Source organism: Mus caroli, unplaced genomic scaffold, assembly GCF_978045245.1.
Source record: "Mus caroli unplaced genomic scaffold, Mus_caroli_1 scaffold_11, whole genome shotgun sequence".
Lineage (NCBI taxonomy): Eukaryota > Metazoa > Chordata > Mammalia > Rodentia > Muridae > Mus > Mus caroli.
The window spans coordinates 29,609,645-29,630,623 of NW_028227266.1; the positions used below are offsets into that span (position 1 = coordinate 29,609,645).

Consider the following 20,979-nt stretch of genomic DNA (forward strand, 5'->3'; position numbering starts at 1 on the left):
CAGCTGCTCCCCAACAAAAGCCCAACACAATGATGCTAAGAATCTATACTTGTTCCTCTGGCCCCAACCTTGCAGCCAAACCCTGGTCTCTCTCTTTATCATGAAACAGCTCGTGTCATTCAGTCTGGAAAAACAAAAACACAGAAGGCTTGAAGGCATGTCTGTTAGCAGGAAAGTTTTCAGCCATCACAGAGCAGACAATGTCTGACAAATGGCCTCCTCTAGGGTTGATACAGCCAAGTAGTACCCAATAACCAGGGTCCTAGAGGTTAGAATCCCAAAGGAGAGACCATAATTAAAAAAAAAAGTCAGAAAAATTTTCATGAAGATCATTTTAAATCCAGGTGCCTCAGAAGGTTATTGCAATCTGTATTACATTTCAAGGAAATTTAAATTTAATGCAACCATTATCATTTTTGCTTTGGCCCACAGACTCAACTTTGTGTCATAAGCACATCTTATGTGTAAGGGTAGGTCTGATGCTGAGGTCCTATTCCCCAATTGGTTCTTGATCTGTCAGTAAAGAAAGTCATGGGCCAATCGCTAGACAGAAGGTACAGGTGGGACTTCCGGGTCCCTGGAGGAAAAGGGAGAGGAAAGGAAGGAGAGGGGGAATTTTTGCCATGCCTTGGAGGGAGAAGAATGGAGCAGCCATGTGAGGTCTTGGGAGAAGCTGGGGCCTGTGGCCACAACTACAGGTGGTTGGTCAGGGATGTTTGGCAGGGGCTAGATGGAACTAGCCACTGAAATTCAGGGCAGGTGGGAGGTACAGAGCTAAGAGTATAGAGAAGTGTGCATTTTCCAGGCAGGAGATAGTAATCCCCAGCAATTATGCCAAGAAGGCAAGTTGAAATTGAACAACTGTGTGTCTATGTCTTTTGATTTTTAAGACTTCTTTCTTTCTTTCTTTCTTTCTTTCTTTCTTTCTTTCTTTCTTTCTTTCTTTCTTTCTTTCTTTCTTTCTTCCTTCCTTCCTTCCTTCCTTCCTTCCTTCCTTCCTTCCTTCCTTCCTTCCTTCCTTCCTTTCTTTCTTTCTTTCTTTCTTTCTTTCTTTCTTTCTTTCTTTCTTTCTTCCTGGGAATTGAACTCAGGACCTCTGGAAGAGCAGTAGTTGCTCTTAACCACTGAGCCATCTCTCCAGCCCAGTGTCTGTGTCTTTTATCTGCGGGTTCATGGGAAGCTGGGAGGGGGCTGGTAGCATGGTCACTTCCCAGAGCAAAGGCTGGTAGAGCATAAAAGTACCTGCAACACTTATGTTTTACCACCATTTTGGTGGCAGGAAAACTCTCCCTGTGTAGAACTCCCAACTGTTATCACCACATGCTTACTGCCCTTTCAAAGGCTTTCCAAACATACACATGTACTACCTCTTCTCAACTCTGGAAATTCCTTTATAGCAAATCCCCCTTCTAGAAACTTTGTGTGTTGTATGACATTTTTCATAGTGATTACATGTGTTCTTAGAAGGAGAGAATACATGGTTTTTCTCACTATCCTCCAAACACCAAACTCTATTCCCTGCTCCCTCTATAGCTGCTCATACCTTCATGATGCCCTGTTATCTGCCCTTGTCTACTAGCAGGCCTGCCAAGGCTTGATAGGAAGCACTGACTGATTAACAGTATTCCTAGACCTTCTGAGCAGCAGATATATGCCTCATGTCCGTGTCTGTGGCTCAGATTCTTTGGTGACAGAAGGAAGAAATAGAAACTTGTGCTGTTTATGGGTTGGTCAGAAATCCAGGCCTGAAAGTCACATGGTCTTAATGGGCTTCTCTTTTATGAAGTCCAAACATTCTTGGACATGGTCCTCACAAAGCATTTACTGTGAAAACCAAGATTATTGGACCCTTTGTGTAGAGCTCAGTGGAGCTTCTGACATTTCTCCTTCCTTAGGGATCACTCAACCTCTTGCATAGATGATTTGGGAGGAGCCTAGAAGTCAGGCTTGATGGTGCTATGCTCCTGGCCTCTGCTTTCTACACTCATGCTCTGTGCCTACTACCTCTCCTGCTTGTGCAGATCATGGCAGAACTCCGTTAAAAGATCCTTTTGTTCTTTCCTTCCACCAGGCAATTAAAGGCTGAGAAATACAAATCATTATTAAATGCTAAGCATCTGAAAGTCAGGAGAGACTAGGTAGAAAATGGCCCCTTCTTAGAGTGTTATTTCTTGGACTGACCTCATGGTGCAGCAACTCAGACATGAGGTCATTGCAGTGGAGCTAATGTGTCCTCTCCCAGCACGACCAGATGCCTTAGAGAGGTGGCAAGATAGCCAGCCCAGAGGCACCCAAGGAAACTTCCAAATGCATTTTTTTAATATTTTAACTTTTCATTTCCTAGCCCATGTGAGTGTGCCCTGCTCTCTACAGAACTCCCTTGCACTGAGACGATGTATTTTACTGATAACAACTGAAAGCACAATGGAGATCCTGTACAAAGTGAACCATCCCAGAGCCCGTGAACCCACAAAAGGCAGCCCCACAGTGTTGGCTGAGGTCTCAGAAATCAAAGGTGCCTTAAAACAATCAAATCTTCTCAAACTCTTACGATACCTCTGGCAAACTAGGCCGTTCATAGAGGACAGTGCATCTTGTTCTGCCCAGCTAATCATGGACGTGGCTGGCTGTAGGGATGCTCTCATGCAGAATGAGCCCATGCCTGCCTTCCTGTGGCTTCAGTTCATCTTTGCAGACCACTGAGCACACTTCCAGGCTTGGGGATAGTCTGGATTTCTGATGGAGAGTTAAGGCTGAGTCACTAGCAGGTTCACAGGTCTTCCCTTTCATATCTATCAAAATTCACATGGAACTGGTGGGTGGGGCTTGGTACTAAGGAGCCTCCTATTGGATAGCTCTTTCTTTACTAAGCTTTCCCTGGGGTTCTGTCTGGGAAAGTTTTCAGTGCCTACTAACAAACCTGGGCCACCAGATGCTCTTGTTGTTTCATGGCGGTGGGGAGAAGCAGCCCCATAAGTTAGGGTTGGGCATCAATGTGAATCCAGAATAGGGGGAGTAGTATGTCAGCTCCCACAATCTTAGATCTCATATCTATGTTCAGAACTTCCGGTAAGAACTCTAAACATTTCCTTAGAAAGCCTCCAACCAGAGATTCTATCGCTGTACAATTTTGGCTAGCAGAAGCTTCTGAAAAAGAGATCTTCCCAGCGCCTACCTAGTAGCTGGTGTCATCCTTCCCATGTCCCAGGTCTCTGTGAGTTTTCCATTTTTGATTTGTTTCCTTTGGACACTCCACTCCTGGATGAAGTCTTTCCCTTTCAGGCTTTGTAGGAACACATGTGACCTTGACAGGGTTCCTGTCCTAAGGAAACTGTTCCCTGGCATAGGTCGTCCATGACTGGTATTAGGGTATCCTTCCCTTGGGCTGGCTCTTGGGGACCTGGCAGGACCTGCTCCCAAGCCCTGGGGTGTACATGGTACTTACTTTCCCTGAGGTAACTGAGGTGCGACAACAGCACTTCTGTGTTGTAGGCGGAGGTGGCTCGGAGGAAATCCTCCTTGTTCATTTTACACAATTCCTTGCCATCCATGTTCTGGAAGAAGGAAGTGTCAATCTCCATCAATCCGTATTCCTTTATAGCCCACTCCAGCCACTGTCGAACGTGCTCCTGTGTCCACAGTGTGGGGTCTGCAGTGGAGAGATAAGAACGGTCAGCATGCGTGCCTGCCCAGCAGCCTAGGCTCCCCTTCACCCTCTCTTCTCTATCTCCTCCTCTTTGCTTCTTCCACCTCTGTCCTCTTTCCCCACAGCTCCCTCTTTTCTTCTTCTCTTTGTTTGCTCTCTCCTCTTTCTTCCTTCTTCTCCTTTTTCCTCTTCTTTCTCTCTCACTCCTGATTCATGGTATCTTTAACCCCCCCCATCTTTCCCTCCTATGCCCCTCTCTTCCCTCTTCTCCTTTCTTTCTACCTCCTCTCTCTTCCCTTCCAGATGGTCCCCTCAGAACTCTCCGTCTGGTTCCATGGCTTCTGACACTGCCTGAACCACTCAGGGCTGGGAAAGGTTCTTAGCTGCCTCAACACATACCCTGACCGGATAGTGTTTAAAGTTTCTGGAGGCCAATTGATAGCTTGGCCCAAGAAATGGTGACATCAAAATGAAAAGAATCCCCAGTAACCAACGTTTCTGGGAAGGGGACCCATTTGCATCTTAAGACTAGCAGTGAATTCAGGAGGGCACACTTATCCCTCCGGATTCTCCGGAAGGGAAATATACACAAGCCTGCTTTTCCTGTGATTCTATCCGGGCAGCTGGAAAACCCAATGGCGTTACTGTTTGACATAAATCCAATCTGGGTTTCCTCCTTTTGGGGGGGACAGCTGTGTTAAGATTTCTACCAGACCACCCCTAAACATTTTTAGGATATTTAAATACTTAAAGATGAGAAATGGCTCTAGAGACAGAAACCTCTTTAACTGTGAATAAGCAGAAACAGCACAGGACTGAGGCCTCTGCTCCAAACCTGCCTTCTCCCAGCCCCCTCTGTCTCATCCTTCCCTGAAGCATCTTCTCAACCTGCTCAGTCTAAGGTGGAAGATACTATAAATGACAAACTTCCATAGGCATGCTGATACATTCAAGCAATCCCAGGACTCAGGAAGCGGAGGCAGGAGGGTTGTGTATTTGAGACTCTCTCTCTCTCTCTCACACACACACACACACACACACATCCATCAGCATAAATATGTAGGCATCAGAGCAATACATAAGCAATGGGTTGTGCTGGTAGTTCAGTGAACCTTGGGTTGAAGGGTCTAGGGTGAATTTGGAGAGTCCTGGAAGGCTTCCTGGAGAAGGTATGGTATTTTATTACAGGGTGGCTGGTCACTCCTGCTTCTGCTTTTCTGCTTGATTGTTTCATTTAGCATGCTTATTTAGCAGGAAAAACGTGTGCTCCTCTTAAACAAACTCATATTCCTCTCATTCTAGAGGCTGCAAAAGATCTAGGCTAAGAGAACTCAGTTCTAAATGGCCAGCAATGGTGGTGGGGAGGGAGCTAGGTGCTGTGATCTCTAGGGTTATAAAAGAAACCCTTGAGAGGTTGAGGGGGAGCACAGAAAAAAAGCTGTCATATGTCACAGCTTCTGTATGTCATACTAAGACTCCAAGATGTACCTACTGAGTGATAGTCCATCTGTGAGATCCTACCACAAGCCAGCTCTCAATCTGACCCATTTTTTTTTCTCTCATGAGAATCTATGAAATGGGTCTTGTTATACCCATTTTGTAGATGGATAAGGAACCGTGGAAGTTCTGCCTTCGTGACTACTGCTAGGGTTTTTACAGAAGCCTTCAAAGATGTCACATAGTTGGAGAAGCAGGCCCCCTGAAACCCCCTCAGTTTTGTCTTGTCAGGATCCTGCCTTAACTCATTTGGAACTGCAAGGCCTTGTTCCAGGACCCAGAAGACCTCCCCCTAGCCCTCTTGCTCATGTTGGGGTTTGTGTCTATCAGATAAATTCCTGGTTTTGTTTTCAACCCTCTACTTTTCAGAAACCATCAAGCAAGGGTTATGGCTGAATGGAAATCTGAGAATTCGAAAGGAGGTGTCCCAGAGGGGCGTGGATTATGTGGTGAATTATCTCACCCATAGCTTCTCCTAGCTCCTTACTTGTAGGAACTTACTAGAATCTTAGACTGTACATTCAATTTTATGCCCTATATTTTATTTATTTTATTATTTCCGCTCTTCGCTTTGGGCTCTGTCACAATGTTAATTCTCTCCCTCTCCAGTAAAATGAATTATAAATCTTCCACTCTGGATCATGCTAAACTCTTCCAAATGTATTTCCTGGACGATTTAGCCCTCGTTCCTTCCCATCTCGATGTGGAAATGGTGATTAACTAGAACCCTCATTTATGCTTGTCTTAAAATCCCGTCATAAATTCAATCGGTTGATCCACTAATGTTTTATTGCCTTGATTTGTGGACTTGCCCAAAGGAGACTTTCCCTTGCGTCCAGGAGGCTGACCTGGAGGAAGCCAGAGTGTCTAGCGGTAATGCATACAGATCTAACCAGTAGGAGAATAACCAAGCAGATCTAAAGCTCATGAATTCCTTATGCCAAATGCTTTGAAACAGCATGATAAAAACATGCCAGTTTTGTTTTTTACTGCTATGATTCAGTTGGTTCATGGAAGAGCCACCTTTTGCCAATCCCCGTGAGAACATTTTAACTACCGGAAGGGTAGAGAGACAACTGAACAGTCTGCCCTATGACGACCAAAGCAAGGTGGTGACAATCACCTGGTCCTGAGGTAATCTCCATTCCTCTAATGGTTCATCCCCTAAGAGTTCCTTCTTAGGCAAGAGCAGGCGATTTGGATAGCAAAGGCCTCTCCTGGCCTAGTGGGGTGGAGAGAGCCTCTCACCAAGTCTGCTTAAAAAGAATCACGGCCTCAAAATAGAGAAGACGCCCCTGAGCTAACCATCACCAGCTGCTCTCCTGAGGGTGGTGACAAACCAATTAGATGATGTGACAGAAGAGAAAGCTATTGACGTTATACACTTGGCTCCTGTGAAATCTGGCTGAATAAAGAAAGACCTTCTGGCCAGGAGTGGATGGTGCACACCTGTAGTTAGTTCCCAAACTCAGGAGGCAGAGGCAGGAGGATTGCCGCAAGGTGCTGCCTGGCTTACACAGTGAATTCTAGGACGGCATGTGCTACACAGTGAAGCCCCATCTCAAACAGCCCAAACAAGCAAATATACAAATAAACCAGGTGAAGCCTTCCTTGCAATCAGCCCCTTATGCTTGAAGAAGATTGAGCCCAGACAGATTTTAGTCCTATGAGCTGCAGAACAATACCCACAAGCCCTTCCTCTTCTGCCTTCATTTCTGATGCCTTCTACACTCTTTCCCACGTGGAATTTAGCCCAGAGCTCAGAAATGTGACTGTCATATATAACTTCCCATGGTAACAAACACCAGGAACAGGACAGACTTGCCCATCACAAAATCATCCTTCAGATCAACAAGACAAACCATCGCTCTAAGACACAACTGCATTTACACATTTACAAATGGAAGGAGCCAGCCTCTCTGGTGAAGTTATTTTGGTTAAGGTTAGTTTTAGCTCCTGCCCTGTAATTCACTTTATTCAAACTCCTGACATTCTGTCTCTTCCACCTGGCACCCACTCTAAAGTGGCAGTTTTTGAATTCCCTCCATACCTAGGCAGCTGAGCATACTGGGCCTGGCCCAGGCAGCATCCAGCCAATAGGCTAGAGGATTTAACAATAGGTTCCCCCTGACCCCCCCCCCCCCCGTAACCAATAGCACCAATACCTAGGGAAAAAGAGGCTATTTCTACATAATGACATAACTTGTGGCACACACGTGGAGGCGTTCTGTTTGTTAAATATAGTTATTTCTATTTTAAAACTGAAAGAGTTGGCTGTAATTTTGGGAAGGTGGAACCTAGCAGAAGCCAGGAAGTACATGCCTGAGGGAAGGGTGGACATCAGGAGCTGCACTTCTCACAAGAAGGAATGGCGGGGTGAGGCAGCCTTGCCTCTGCCCAACATTCATCCTGGGGGTACCAGGTTGCTTACTGAAAATCTGCCTTGTGTTATGTTTGACAGTGGGGCTTCTGGAATCAGCATGCCAGGGTTCCGGTGACACTTGAAATCCTGCCTCCATTGGAGGATAGCTATGTATGATGTGCAACTTTCCCTGGTTTGTCTGCCACTGAAGACTAGGGTGCTGGGTTTTCTTGTTCTAAGAGATGGGCCAACCTTCCACTACAGCCCCTGAATAATGGAAGTGTGGGTGTTGGCCAGGCAGCTGACTCCCAAGGTACCTGCAGGCACAATGACTCTCCGTTCGTTGGTGGTCATGTTGGGAGGAGGGGGGCCGTTCTTCTCATCCATGTAGCTATTATAGTTCATGGGGTTGGCTTCGCCTCCGCCCACCAGCTTGTTACATTTGCTGACACTGCAGTCCACCGGAGACTCCCTGGAGTGAGAGGAAACAGGTCAAAAGAAACCGTCATTATGGGGACATGTCACTCCAGCCTCAACAGAATTGGCCAGTCACTTAGACATCACTGGGATGATGACAACAATGACAATGAACTCTTAGTGCCACCTTCCATGTGGAGCCCAGCCTGCTCCTGTCATAAATACCGTGTGCATCCTAGGTGTTCCTGTTTGAGTGGCCTGCAGCCCTCCTCCACTGTCTTCTGTGTCCAGTTTCAACCTGATTGCCAGTGGTCAACACTTACCCTCCTTCACTAGCCCTTGTCATAGATAGGCCTTCTCCACAAACCTATAGAAGCTGATGTCTACCTTGGTTACAGGACTGAGTGAGAACAGCATGAGATGCTCTGTGTAGCCTATTACCCTGTCTCTTCTGTTTCTAGAGATGGTATCAATACTTGCTGGCCCAGCTATTTCTACTGCATGTGTACCACTTTAATACATCTTCATAAGCTGTTTGCTTTATCTGAGTTTCCTGATAACCCTCTCAGATGTGTGGAGCAAAGGTTACTACATCCCTTTTGTGGTTACCAAAGGAAAGATGTGCTTACTGATTTCACATGGCTAGTAAAGATGGATGCAGGACCCAAGGTCCCAGTGTTAAACTTCTCAACTAAAGGCCACATACAGAGGAGCTGGGTGCTGCAAAGAAGAAGAGTGGCCCCTGGAACGCACTGTGACCTGTTATGTATGACTCTTGTAGCATTTTACAGCTCTGAGTAGTAAACGCACATAGGAAGCAATCTGGACGCGCAAGAGGAAGAAGGCACATTACCCATCCTGGACTAAGACAACACAGCACAGTTAGCACTGGATATTCACAGCATCTGGCACTGAGCAATGGTCTGGAAAGCTAAGCTGACCCCCACCCCCACCCAGTGGTCCACTGATGCAGCAAGTACACACAGAATATTCCACAGTGAACTTCAGTATAGCACCACAGAGCCGTCAGCAAGCTGGGGAAGTTGCCATCCCACCCTTCCTAGCTTTCACTCAGTCATCCCAAGAAGCAGAACCATAGTAGCCTCCTAAAGGTGCAGTGGATACTGCACTATGGTAGTGCCAGACAGCAAGCATCATCCCAACAGCCTGGGAAGTGGCCAGTTCTCCTGAGAGTGCCAAAGCAGGCCTTCAGACCAAGGGGACGAGACAAGGTTTTGATTATAGTCTGCCAGCTCTGCACGCTAACATCTCCCTACGTGCCCCGCTTGGCGTCTGCTCTCTGTCATTCTGCAGTGGGCAGGGACAGATTGAGAGCCCTTAAGGAACAGGCCTTGCCTACTAGGGAGTCACCCATCCCACAGCAAGGAGACAGTCACCAGCGCAGGAAGAGGGAGAAGAGTCCAGGGCTCCTGAGAGTCAGGCAGAGCAGGGAGGGCCTGAGCACATTCAATAAAGAAAATTAAATGAATTTGTTTCTTAATCTGAAAGGAAAAAAATATTGCAGATCACTTATCATGGCTGGGAGATAAATGCTCCACTGAGATATTAGAAGTCAGACGGTAATTTTTTCCTGATGTCTTACCGAGGAGAACATGGGCTGAAAATGAAAATAAGATGTATAACTTACACATGTTAGAATTTAAGGTTTTACTATTTGCCTACTGTTTTTCCAGGCAAAGAACCAAGACCCAGCCGTCAGAGTCCCAGATTGTTGAAGGTTTAATGTCCCCATGGCAGTCGGAGGAGAGGCAGTAGCACATCGGGGCTTTTCACCAGCGCTCAGCCCTTTGGCTTCTGCTGTTGAAGGACTTGGCTAGAGATGAAGCAGCCCCAGTCAGACCCTGGTGCCTGTGTCTAAGCTGAGCTGGCCAGAGCATACTGCTGTCCCCCAGGAAAACTGTGTGCGCACACATACACACTCACACGCACACATTTCACCACACACAGCACATATACATAATGAAAACATTCAGCCTCTAAATTTAGTACATATGCACATACACACACACACACACACAATTCACTATGCTCTACACACTTTACCACATGCATCATAGACACAGTGATAACATGTACACATATATGTATGTACTCGGCCATAAAAACACATATTCACAGATATGCACATGTGTGCATGCAGACACAAACACACATACACTACTTCACACAGTACATGCACACACACACTTATATACATAGGCCTACACACACAATACAAATATGTTCACATGTTCCACACACACATTCACATAGTTATACATACAATATGTACATACATACAATCATCCCATAAAACACACATGTATATATACTCTACCACTTACATGTATATAATGTATGCAGGTATGCATGCACACATCCATAGGCTATCACACACATATAGTTAGAGAAATGCACACCCTCCATCACAGATGTGCACCTATATGCTAGTGTGTGTAAACCCCCCACATACATACACTCACACACACATACATACATAAACACACATACACACACACACACACAGACACATACACACACACTGGCTGTCTTCCCCAGATTCTTGTCAGATGAGAAACCATCCAAATACCAGAGAAGCTTGGAGAATTAAGTTGGCCTGAAACCAAGATACTGGAATTTTCATTGGCTGGTGGGGGTGGGGAGAGTGGACAGCACACACACTTTCCAAGCAGGGTGCCCAGAGCCAGCCAGCCAGGATCAATGGTAGCAAAAGAGGAGGTGCCTACTTCAAAGTCTCCCATTTACGAATACTGGAGAGAAGGTTTTTTTAAATGTTCTTTTTCATAGGCGCCTGGCCTTGGAATTTCTGCATTTAAAATTGGCCTCTTTCCAGGCAGAGATTAGAACCTCAGAAGTGCCCATACTAGTGGATCTTCCTGGTTTGGAGCTGTGTACGGTGGCCATGGGTGGTAAGGTTGCTTCCACTCCCCAGAGTAAAAAGAATTGATAACAAAGAAAAGATGAGCATAAAACCAAGCGTTCTTGGTGGGGATGAATGGCAACAAGGGTGCCCTAGGCGTGGCCAAGAAGCAGGTGCAGAGGAGCTGGGGCCCCCTGGGCTCCATCGCTGGCAGTGCCTGGCTGACCAGTAAGTAGCATCACTAGCCCACAGAAGTTCTAGCCTCCTCCATCTCTCCTTCAGCTGTATGTCCCCTGGTGGTTGGTTACCTGCCTGGGTGTCCCTCCTGGCCTTCTTTGGAATGAGGCCCCTTTCTTGGTCCCAGACAGTTTCCATCCAAAGGGACTTCCTTAGGACAAAGATCTGACACCCTTATCCTTTACCCTTACAGAGCTCACCCTCCTAGTCTAGCTCAGGGTGATAAAGGAGAAAGCCATGTCTCACTGGCTTGCACACTTGCCTGCCAGATTTGTCTCTATCCTTTGCCTCAGCGAGCCAGCCCAGCCATGGGCTTGGTGACCACTGCCTATCCAGGTGAAGCCCAGCATAAAAGCTGCTCTTTAATGAGACAGCTGGTGCCTGTGAAGAGGGCTTGAGGAGAACAAGAGGGAGGGGAGGTGGGAGCCCTGGCGGGGTAAGAGGTTTGGCCATTCATTTTGCCCATACGGCTGCAGCTAATTTGTATTGAGACCCCGCACTTACAGCGAGCAAGGGGTTTGGGCCCACAGACAGCTGACTATACTGGGGCAGGTGACAGGAGGGCCTGAGGCTGCCACAATAGAGCAGGAGGAAGTGATGGGTGTAACTCAGAGCATCTCCACCTCAGGCCCCCGGGGAAGCTACAGGCAGCAGGCCGCAGCAGTACAGCGTAACCATCTTAGACATAAGCATCTATTCTGAGTGTTTATTGAACACTTCTTTAAGAGTGCCAGGGGTCCATAGAAGTGTCTTCAGACTCCAAGGCAATATAAAGGGAGACGTGAAACCCTAAGAGGGGTTAACTGGGATCTCAAACTTCTCCCAAAGTTACCTTCCCGTTTTAATCACAGTGCCTGGAGAGATCACAGGTCTGTTGAGAGCCAAGGACCACCGGATGCCCATGCAGCCTGCAAGGGACCACAGAGTCTGTCTGTGTGTCATTCATGTAGCATGCACACTGCACACCTGAGGAATCTAGGCCACCTTTAGTGTTTCTGTGAGAAACTTCCATGTGTAGAAGTGGCATGTTGCTTTTGATATAGAAGTATAATTTCAAGAAATAAAACAAAACAAAACCCATACAAAAACCCCACTACCTGGGCTTTCAACACAGATGATCTGTGTCTTACTCCCCACGCAAGGTTTAGAATTAGAAATGTAGGAAGGTACCTGGGAGTAAAGGAGGCTCATCTTCCTGAGAGTGGAACAGGGTTCTCTGCATGTTCGATGCCTCCTGCTAACGCTGGCCAGTCCAGCCTGTCTCAGGGCAGTGATGCCGAGTTTAGCTCCTGAATGCCAGGTATTAAAACTAGTTCTTCAGTTTTCTCCCTCACGAACTGTTAGTGTTTCCCTCATGCACTGTTTTCTCCAATTCCCATGGTCGAGACAGGATGCAGCTGAGAGTTATTTGCAAACCACAGCTTGGATCAAGTTTCTGAAGTTTATATCCAACACAGAACCTATGGGCTGTGCTGTTTGGAGGGCAACCCAGAGAACCAGACTCAGCCACAACAGGAGTGGAAGGGAGGCAGAGTAAACTCCCACGACTCAGGCAGCCCAGACAACCTCTCGCCTCAGATCTCAGCCCCTCTGAATGACCCTTTGACCCTGGTCTAGAGGGCTTGCTGCTAGGGTAAAAGGGAAGAGCGTATTGCAGCTTCAGAGGCAAGGAGTACTTCCTTCCTGCCCGAGACACGGACATCTGTGGAGTGTAAATAAGCGTGAAGAAGGAACCCAGAGACCCGTGCTTTTGAAAGAACTTTGTAGGGATGCTCTGTGAATCACTGAGCAATCTGAAATGTTCTGCTACATCATGGTCCACTCCAAGTAGATTGTGAGTTACATATTTGAGACACAAGGGTCAATTCCAGGGAATCTATCTGATGCCTTTTTCTGGCCTCTATAGGCATCAGGCATGCACGTGATGCAGATACACATTTGCAAACCGAACTCCTCCGGTGCACAATAAATAAATAAATCTAAGAAGATGAAATAAATTTGAATAAATTCATTAACATAACATATCGATATACTATGTTATTGATTATTATATTACATATATTTTGATAAGAAAGAAATGCATATTAAATATATTAAATATTATATATGATAATATGATAAATCCATTAATATTTTAATACAGCCACAAGATTATTATTTCAGCAGAATCAACAGTCACCAAGATATCTTACATTTTATCATATTAAGACTTTTAGGCCCAATGTGCATATTACATTATAGCACATCTAACTCATAGACTAGCCCCAGTCCCAGTGCTCAGCAACATGGGGCTAGTTAGTGGCCACTGTATCAGAGTGCTGGGTGCCACAGACCTGGTCCATAAGCCAAGAACTTCCAAGTTGTCTGCCCTGCTCTGTTTTCTTCTTTGGAGCATTGACACACCCTCCTCTACATTTTAAATCGTATTTTATGCGTCTGTGCTTGAGCAAAATACATGTGTGGGTTCATACGTGCCATCGCATGGGCATTGAAATCAGGTGACAACTAGAAGAAGTTGGTTCTTTCATCCTATCATGTAGGCTCTGGGGACGGGGGGGGGGGGGGTGGGTAGAACTCAGGTCGTCAGGCACGGTGTCAGGCACCTTCTGCTAAACCATCTCATTGGCCCTCCTCTACTTTTTGTGTTATGATAACTGGACTTTCTGAAAATTATCAAATGCTATGCAACTCTTGATACCCACCAGATATAGAAGGTATGACCCTACTGATGAAGATGACACACATTTTGGTCACAAGACACAAAGAGATAGTTGGGATTGAGTTGGGAATCCTCTCCCTGCTGGCTGGCATTTGTGGTGCCAGAGACTCTATGCAGGCTCCTAGAGGAGAAAGTGTACCAGTGGTCATGCTTGCTGCACAATACGACTTGACAGGCATTATATATCCACTGGTACAACGGTGGCTTGACTATATGGTGGGTAGCCAGCCACTCTGTGATTGGAAGCCTACTGCATGAGAGGATATACACATCTGGTACCATAAACCTGGTAAAAAGCCTGTGGCTGGTGGAGTCTTGGACCCAATGAGAACATAATGCTGTTGTTTCCCTAAATGGACATGCTGCTAAGTCTCCAAAATATTTATATTTATATCCATAGGCTAGTATCCCTTTCAGTCTAGAACATGAAAGCTTCCTTCAGAGAGTGACAGATAGTGTCGGAACTCAAATGCTGAGGCTAAGTGACCGCTAAGCTCTCAGCCCTGACTGGGAGATCTATATTATATACACCCTAAGCCTATAGAATCCTGCAGAAGAAGAGATGAAGTGATGTAAGAGCTGGGAGCAGGGAGGAGTGTCCTAAAATGCTGACTCACAGATAAAACATGGCCATTCCAACCACAGAGACACAGAAGCAATGGATACTGGTGGAAGACTGGACCCGTCAACTTCCTTCACTGATAGAGGAAGTGCTCATGAGACACTGCCCCATCTGAAGGAGATATTAACTGTTCGTTGCTGCAGAGGGGAGTGTTGTTTCCTTCCTGGGGGATGAACTGGTAAAAGAAGGGTCTTGGAGTGAAAGCAACGGAGAGTAATGGGCGAATAGAATCACAATACACTGCATATATGTATGAATCACAATACATTGTATATATGTATGAAACTATAAAGACTTTAAAACACATTCAACTAACAAAACTAACAAAGTCCTGTGTTACTCAGAAAATAAGAAAGTTGCACTGTTCAGGTTGAGTAATTTAAACAGACTGACATCTATGTATTCATTTCATTTCTTGTCTTCTTTCCCTCTCTCTCTTTCTCTCTGCCTCTTAGCCCTCTGCTTCTGCCTCTTTGTCTCTTTGCCTGTTTCTCTGTCTCTGCCCCTGTTTCTTTCTCTGTCTCTCTAAATCTCTGTCTGCTCATCTGTCTGTCTGTCTGTCTGTCTGTCTGTCTGTCTGTCTGTCTATCTGTCTGTCTCTGTATTTTGTGTATAAATATATGCATGCATTTCTATGCTGGTGTACATGCCTCTGGAGACCAAAGGACAACTTTGAGTTTTGTTTCTCAGAAACCATTTACCTTTTTTTGTGGCATAAGATCTGCAGCTTGCCTAGCAGGCTGTCTGTCCAGTGATCCTAGGAGATCCAGCTGTGTGCCTCCTCAGCAGCTGGGATCACCAGGGCATGCCACCATGCCTGGTGTTTTTACGTGTTATTTCTCTCACATAGTTAAATAATGCTTAGTTAATGCTAGATATGGTTTCATCCCAAATAAAAGCATCTTTCTGAAAGTCTTTGATCCTGGCTCTTTATTGTGTGTGCTTTGAGGCTATTTATTAGGTGCAAACCATGGCTATGCCTACCTGGGTGGCTCTAGACTCCACTAGATCTTTGCTTCAGCACAGTAGGTGAGACTGTACATCCAAAGCCAGGTAAATATTCAGCCAGCTTATGGGGATGCTTACACAGGCTTCTTCCAGCTAGTGTCTGTATGACCAATGCTAGGCATGACCTGGAAATGGATCCAGAGTCTTTTTCCTTGAAGGATTCTCTTAGCTCTTAAACAGCATCGCCCAGAAGTACCCAGGTGGCAGGGATGGGGACGGGTAGCTCAGTGATACCGACACGTTAGAAGGGAACCCATGCTTCAAAAGTACAGGGTGAACTCAGCAGAGCTTGGGCTGTCCTGTCTGGGCATTGTGACCTCAGGGATCGCCCATATGGACATCTGTTCCTCGGATTCTCAATCTGAAATACCTTTTGGGTACTAGCATGAGGCCACAGAAGGAAAATTCCATACCTGATGCACGAGAGAGCCCACAGTCCCAATGCAAATGCACCAGGCTATAGTCTTACTGTTAGACACCGAGCACACATGCATACAAAACAGCCATTATCATACTGAGATATCTGTTACACTGTGTGCAAACAAACATGCTAAAATTTGAAAGAACCTGAAACACATGTCAAACGTTTCAGGTAAGGGAGACTCAGCTCATACCTACATGGCATGTCCTTGAAGAAGCAACTTGACCTTGGCCTGCTCTGCTGTGCCCCCATTTAGCTTTTTTCTGGAAGAAACACATAAACCCTGCCCAGTGAGCAAAAGCCCTGCCCAGATTCTAGTGAGGGAGAAGACAACTTGAATAACCCACCAGGGAGAGAGAGCGATAGGGTACTCTTTCAGATTCGGGGAGTGTCAGGGATTCTGAAGAGGTAGTATATGGGCAAAAAACCGAGAGAGTTGTATGAATAAACGGAGAAGAAATGTTTTAGAAAGAAGGGACTTGGGGAAGATAAGCCAAGGTAGTAGTGTGCTATGGTTTCCAGGAGCAGCTAGAGTCTTGTGTGATGGCATAGAGGAAGGCAGGAGCCAGGGAGAATCTGGGACTTAGCTAAGGCTTTAGATTCTGACATGAGATGCTAAAGGTTTTTTGAGCAAGAAGGTTACTGTTGTGAAAGGATGGATGACTTTCACTGTTGCCTGTTGAGAGAATAGGTCTCAGGCAGGGAAGGGGAAGAGTGGAGTGTGGATGTCTCTGTAGCAGCTGGGAGAGACACTGTGGGCTTGGCAGGCAATGATAACTAGATACAGGGTACATCAAGGCTATAGACTCTCCAATATTAGCATATAGATTTTTCAGTAGGGATCAGGAGCACCTTGTGGTTCAGGCAGCTTGGGAGTCCTTTCTGAACTGGCCTTATCACCAGAGGGTGCTGGCAGAATGGGATCGTGGTGCAGAACCATGACGCACAGGCAGAGAGGGAGAGGCAGCAAGATGCCCAAGCAATCGGAAAGGCTGGGCTGGCGCCAGCTTAGCCTCTCTCGACTTCCTTTCTATATGGTAACAGGATGAGAATATTGGCCTTCTAGGAGATTAGTAGGGAGCAGTGATACAAGACTGGACACAAGTGTTTGATAAACTACACTCTGCTGAGAATGGACTTACTGGAATCATGGCATAAGCATCATTCTGCATGGAGAGGCTCAAGGCTCAGGTTCTCTGAGCTCCCCTAACCCTAGAACCCTGCAGGGATGGCCAAGGTCCCACTTCCTGGTTTTAGTTCATGGCATGGAAGCGTGGCAGGGCTGAGGGTTCTAGAAGGCAGCTCTGAGACAGCTGCAAGGAGGAACTCCCTTACAGCAGCCGCAGCAGCCCCCTCCCTCCTTCCTCTTGCCTCTCTGGACTAGTTTCCCTCATGACTCACTGTCAGTTAAGCCTCCCAGAGAGGATGCCTAAGCCTCAATTCCAGTCCCAATCCTACGGGCTTTGGCTTCCTAAATCCAGTAGACATTTTAATCTAGAGACTGTACCACTTGCTCACAAAGGGTGCTAAAGGGCGTCCCTCCTCAAGGCATCACCCCTTCCCACCTGCCTGTCGCCACTAACTGCATCCCCTTTCAAAGGTCCAGACTCAGCAGCGTCCAGTCCCCACCTCTCAATGTTTATTAAGTCCGAGCCCTTGTAACCAACCACCCCTTTGATATGCTCTTTATGTATCTCCCTGGGCTTCTGTCATCATTACTGTCACCCTAGCCCAGAACTTCGATTCCTTATCTGGGCTATTTCAGTAACTTCTTATCTTCTTGCCACTCCTGTCCCCAATCCCTGCAGGACAATGATTGTCACCTCATCAGCTTTGTCTCATGGGTCTGATGATTCTTAGTGTCCTGGCAGTCCTGCGGGTCAGCCTCTGCTGGTGGAATAAACTGGATTCCTAGCTTATCAACCAAGGCCTTGTCTTGTATTTACTCACTTGCTTTTACTTTCATGTCTGTTTGCCTCAGGCTAAGTGGATTACCTGGGAATCCACTGGGAATTATCAGGTAATAAACTAGGCTAAAGTTTTCCCTCTTGTGTGTCTGTGGTCACTAACATTGAGCACTTTGGAGCTGCAGACAATGTCCTGGGTCCTTTCCCTACAACACACTTGATAAACATGCTTGGTGTTCTGACTCTGGCTTAGACAAGAGAAAGCTGGTATTCAGATGGGTTTAGATAAATTAGCCAAAATGTTGAGGTAGTGCTTGTCACTGGGGCTGCCTGACAATGGGTTTGTTCATGTGCTCTTTATCCCTGAGTTCCCCTTCCCAGTTCCATAAACAAGGTTGTACCTGGCCTTTCTTAATGCCCCCGCTCCACCCCACCCCCACACTTCCCATGTGTGAGACTGGCTTCCTGGCACACAGTCTGTCTTTCTCACCACTTTTCCACTTTTACTTGAAGAATTTTTGGGTCACCTTTGCTCTGGTTAGTGCCACCCAGAGACCTTAAAACATCCTCAACAGCACAAGAAGAGCATCTTACTGCTATGCTGTTCTCCTTGCAGGACTGGACCTGGCCTTAGCTTGACAGCAAGCGCACTGAGTACTGCAGTGGGGTCTTGGGGCCTGACCCATCTGCTGCTTTGTGCAGATCGGGCTTGACAGGGTGGTCCTAGTGCCCAGGCTTTCCAGCCTCATGAGGACTGGCCAACTCTGGCAGGCTCACCTGGATCCATTCATGTGGTCATACTCCCGCTTGACATTGACTCTCACTGGCTGGTTGATCCACTCCTGCTGCGGTGGCAGAGGGTTGATTTTGTGGGGCTGCCCGTAGTCAGGACTCCCCGAAGCAGTCATGTCTGCCTTGGGGAGATGGGCTGCCGCTCCGTAAGCTGAATCAAAAAGGGACTGGTCGTCACTCACCACAGACAGAGCCTCCTGCCAGAGGGGAGAAAAGATAGGAAATTCAGTATCAATTGTCACCCGAGCCAGTGACACTCCAACCCTAAGATATCTCAGTGGCACAGGGCCGTCCTCTCACGAAGCTGTAACTGTTCACAGTGTCAGCGCAGGCTTACCCCTGCTTGGGGAGAAAGGAGTCTGAAGATTGGAATGGAAGAACACTAGAACAGGGGTACTTGTTGAGTGTGCGAGCTAGAAGCCCCACAAAGGAGAATGGAGACCGGGTGGCCGAACATAGAGTTGCAAGAGGTGATACCAGTGTTGGGTCTAGCTTCCAGACACAGACAGCAGCACATTTTACTAACCGTGTGCCATAGCCACATTGCTAGGAGAGATGAAAATGAGAATTTATCCCACAAGGGAGGTCATGGAGAGCCACCAGAGAGCTTGTCTAGACCTAAGCTATGTAAGGGAATCAGGGAATCCAGAACTTCAGCTAGGTCGATTTCAGGATCCCAGTCAGTGAGGACGAATAGGTCTTTTTTTTCCTTCTGGCTTACTAGGTGAATTAAATTAGCAACTGTAGTTCAAGTGTTTGGTAAGAGTGAACAGTGGTGTGCTGAGGACTGGCTAGCAGGTATGAGTATGTCCTGCAGATCTTAGTGTTGATGATTCAGCCAAATAATTCAGGAGGAAGCTCTGATATATAGAAAAGGCAGTTAGTGTAAGGTCTCTGTAAGAGACCATGGTTTACCAATTCACACTGTACCATCTCCTGACTCGGGGGAGGCTTTTGGTAATGCGTTGAGAAACATACCCTTACTCCTTCCAGAGACTGTCTGTTGATCAAAGCATGGAGATAAGATCCCCCCACTATTCCAAATCACATTTAGCCGCAGGGATCCAAGGCTGGAGGACAGGATTCCCCAGGGCCACGCAGTACACAAAAGCAAGCTGATCATGTTTCAGAAGAAATGGCAGCCATCTATAATCGCCTCATCATCTACATAATCTATTTCATGTAACCCGACTGGGAAGGAAAGATGGAGTCATCTATGGAAAATAGCTATAGCAACACTAGGCATGCACAATACTCCAGAAAGACTAGCAGTGATGACCATTTGTGTTCAAACAAGGGTTCTGTTGGGTTCTTGTTCTATGCTGAATTCTGCTTCCCCCGAAATCTATATATCAAATCCCTAACCACCTGCAACTTAGAATGTGGTTCCACTTGGGAATAAGACCTTTAAGGATATGATTAATTTGAAATTAGAATGTGAAGATGGGCTCTAAACTCAACTGACTCATTATAATAAGAGATTTGGACACACAAAGACCCTAAGAGTGGCTGTGTGCCAAGGACTGACCATGTAAGGCATGTAGGGAGACAGATTATCTGCAAGCCAGAGCGGAAAGCCTCAGAGGAAGCCAGCCCTGCTGGCACTCTGACCTTGGGTTTCCAGTTTTCAGAACTGTGAGCAAATAAATTTATGTTGTTTAAGCCACTCAGCCTGTGGTATGTTGCTATGGCAACCCTGCCTTTACTTAAGAACAGAATGATAGATGATGAGACCCTTTTAAATCTTGAGGTTTGCCTACTCTCCCTACATAATTCATATCTCTGCCTGGAATGCCTTCTCTAAAACAAATACCCTTGCTATGTCTGGATGTCCTTCATTCAGACCTAAAGGCTGCTGGAGCCCTTCTGGCTTCACCTGCTGCCCCTGGGTAGTGTCAAGGGAAGGCTGTGGTTCTGGTCCACTTGTATTTTGGTTCTTAGATCTACTCTTCATTTCCGTTAAGGTTCTGCTCTGGCTTTGTGTCTCAAACAAACTTAAACTTTTACATGGACACTTAGTGTTTAACTCCAAGTTGAAAAATGTGAACTTATGGCTGTTCAGAAGGTTGCATGAGTCTTTAACATTATATGGGTGCCACCCAAGATTCATCAGAGTCTCTTTGACAAAAAAAAAAAAAGCAGAACAAGCCCCAGATCTGTTGTAGAAAGAGATGACATCTAAGCAGATTTCTGCTGCAGAGAACAGACTATGCCTCTGGTTAGTCATGAGTCAGTCTTGAGAGTTCCAGAAAAATCACACAATGGCAGAGTTGAGGCGATCTGGGAGGCAGAGATGGACATGGGGATGCTGTGGGGGAAGAGAAGGTCCCTATCATCACGGCCATCCAACCAGGAGGTTAAAAGCTGCAACAGGCAGGAATGCTGAGCCCAAGGAGGACACACAGATGGTGCAGCATGCAGAGCAAAGAGGTTGCCTCAGGGAACAAATGGGAGAGCTAAGACTTGGAGG

At 46.5% G+C, this 20,979-nt stretch overlaps 1 protein-coding gene across 3 annotated transcripts in view; it reads right to left on the reverse strand.

Annotated features, from left to right (window-relative positions):
• The window catches only part of Fli1 (Fli-1 proto-oncogene, ETS transcription factor), a 121,380-nt gene that overhangs the window by 35,707 nt on the left and 64,694 nt on the right, over positions 1–20,979 (reverse strand). For all 3 annotated transcript variants that reach the window (XM_029482123.2, XM_021172154.3, XM_029482124.2), the window contains exons 2-4: positions 18,495–18,706; positions 7,823–7,977; positions 3,446–3,649 (exon numbers count right to left, since the gene is read on the reverse strand). In XM_029482123.2, coding sequence (XP_029337983.1) covers positions 3,446–3,649; positions 7,823–7,977; positions 18,495–18,625 — 490 coding nt within the window. In that variant the 5' untranslated portion in view covers positions 18,626–18,706. The remainder of the gene's footprint in view (positions 1–3,445; positions 3,650–7,822; positions 7,978–18,494; positions 18,707–20,979) is intronic.